The sequence below is a fragment of the Mizuhopecten yessoensis genome, unplaced genomic scaffold (genome assembly GCF_002113885.1).
Source record: "Mizuhopecten yessoensis strain PY_sf001 unplaced genomic scaffold, ASM211388v2 hete_36022982, whole genome shotgun sequence".
Classification (NCBI taxonomy): Eukaryota; Metazoa; Mollusca; class Bivalvia; order Pectinida; family Pectinidae; genus Mizuhopecten; species Mizuhopecten yessoensis.
The window spans coordinates 1-1,869 of record NW_018482595.1 but is presented as its reverse complement, the minus strand read 5'-3'; the positions used below and the strand labels follow the sequence as shown (position 1 = coordinate 1,869).

The 1,869-nt window shown below is 33.6% G+C and overlaps 1 protein-coding gene across 1 annotated transcript; it reads left to right on the top strand.

Moving 5' to 3' along the window:
- Nucleotides 1-62: 62 nt before the first annotated feature.
- On the top strand, nucleotides 63-1,458 carry LOC110444111 (porphobilinogen deaminase-like; the record flags this gene model as incomplete). The annotated part of the gene is made up of 4 exons (XM_021488523.1): nucleotides 63-108; nucleotides 586-719; nucleotides 1,160-1,237; nucleotides 1,383-1,458. Coding segments are annotated over exons 1-4 (333 nt in total), but the record flags the coding sequence as incomplete, so codon positions are not given.
- Nucleotides 1,459-1,869: the final 411 nt, after the last annotated feature.

Below are 1,869 nucleotides of genomic sequence, written 5' to 3'. Positions count from 1 at the left end.
TTTTTTTTAAACATTTATCAGCTTTGACTTTTTTAATTCTAATTTTAATGTTTTTCAGTCACCATGGCTACAACAGGAGACAAGATTTTAGATGCTGCTTTGTCAAAGGTAAATACTTGGTAAATGTAGTAAATTGATTATCAGGACCCCGATCATGGATCAGTTGCATTGTAGTTATGGAATGAGGAGAATTGTAATTATATTATCTCGGAAAGGCAAACTTTTTCCACAGGCCGAAGGACCAGGGAATTAGTCTGTCCTAAAGTGACAAAATAAATATTTTATGGTGGTTGTGTGCCCAGTATGAAATTGTTGTATTAGACCCATGCATGCAAACAAAACCTGTAGATTATTTAATTGTGTTCAGTATACCTTCATCATCATTTCTGTTTCTACATTGGTAAACGTGTTTGCCTCAGTAAATTACAATTTTTGTTATTACGTGAAATTTATCATATTTAAATAATGGCTTTAATTTACACCTGATATTACAGTATTTACAAGTATGTGCAAAACTTGCATATACTTCACAAGTTCATAAAAAAATTAAATATCCGGAAATTGTATCGGTGTTTTACTTATCAGATTGGAGAGAAGAGTCTATTCACACGGGAGCTGGAGAATGCTCTGGAGGATAAATCTGTGGACTTTGTGGTGCATTCTCTCAAGGACCTGCCTACCAATCTTCCAAAAAATCTAGTGGTTGGATGTGTATACAAGTAATGTTTAATTTTTAATTAGCATGTTTCTATGAACAAGTATGAATATACTTTAGGTTGTCCTTTGACTGCAAAGATGTGGATAAAATAATATACACAGCATAGGTTTCGTGTAAACCAAAACTTTTTAGAAAATACAATTTGACATCTTGTTTATTTATTCTTCTCCAAACAAAAATCCAATAATTTAGTGTTGTAAGAAATATAAATGAATACTGATACAGGTATTAAATCTCTATTAATTCAGCTCTTTGCCGGTGTACGATCAGGTCACCAAACTTTTAAGAAGTTAGAGGGGGAGGTCAAGAAAAGTTTCAATTTGTTCAAGGTCAAGAAAGTCAATATGTTATGGTTTGTGAATCCAAATTTTCTGTCAGAAGGGGAACAAAGTTGCTTTGACTAGGCTAGCTTAATAGCAGTTTTAACACACTGTGTTCCAGGAGAGACAATCCCTATGATGCTGTAGTGATGCACCCAAAACACAAAGGGAAGACTCTTAAGGACCTACCAGATGGAAGGTATGTGATTTCTGTTTGATTTATTGATTCAGAACCACATACTGTTAAAATATCTTTTCTTTACAGCTATGTATCAATGAGCTCTATTGAATTGTAAAAAAAACAAACATGATTGTATTGTACAGTCCTTGTTTATCTGTTGCAGTGTTATTGGAACCAGCTCCCTAAGGAGGCAGTCGCAGATCTCTAGAAAATTCCCGACGTTTAAGTTTGAGAACATTGTATCCTTTTGGGGGACGTGGAAACACAATTACAGTGACTAAAGCTATTTATGATTCAAAAGATTGTATGTCATTCTTGTTACGAGGTATACCAGGTACATGACATTTCTTTTTTTCCCAAATCCTCATTGGTAAGTGATATTGACTCTGTGTTACCTATTTTTTACTACATTTTGTAGGTTAATATTGTTTTTATGACGTCATTTCCATGATGATGTCAAAATGCTCCCCGTCAAATGCAGTATGTTTCTCCTTACGATTTTCATACATTATATTAAGTTTAATGATAACGACGGTTAATATCACTTTCTAAGGTTCACATAAACACATGTTCACCTCAACAAAAGTCCATAATTGATAAATATCATTCAATTATAGCCTTTGGCTGAGGTCAATACCTGGATTTATCGA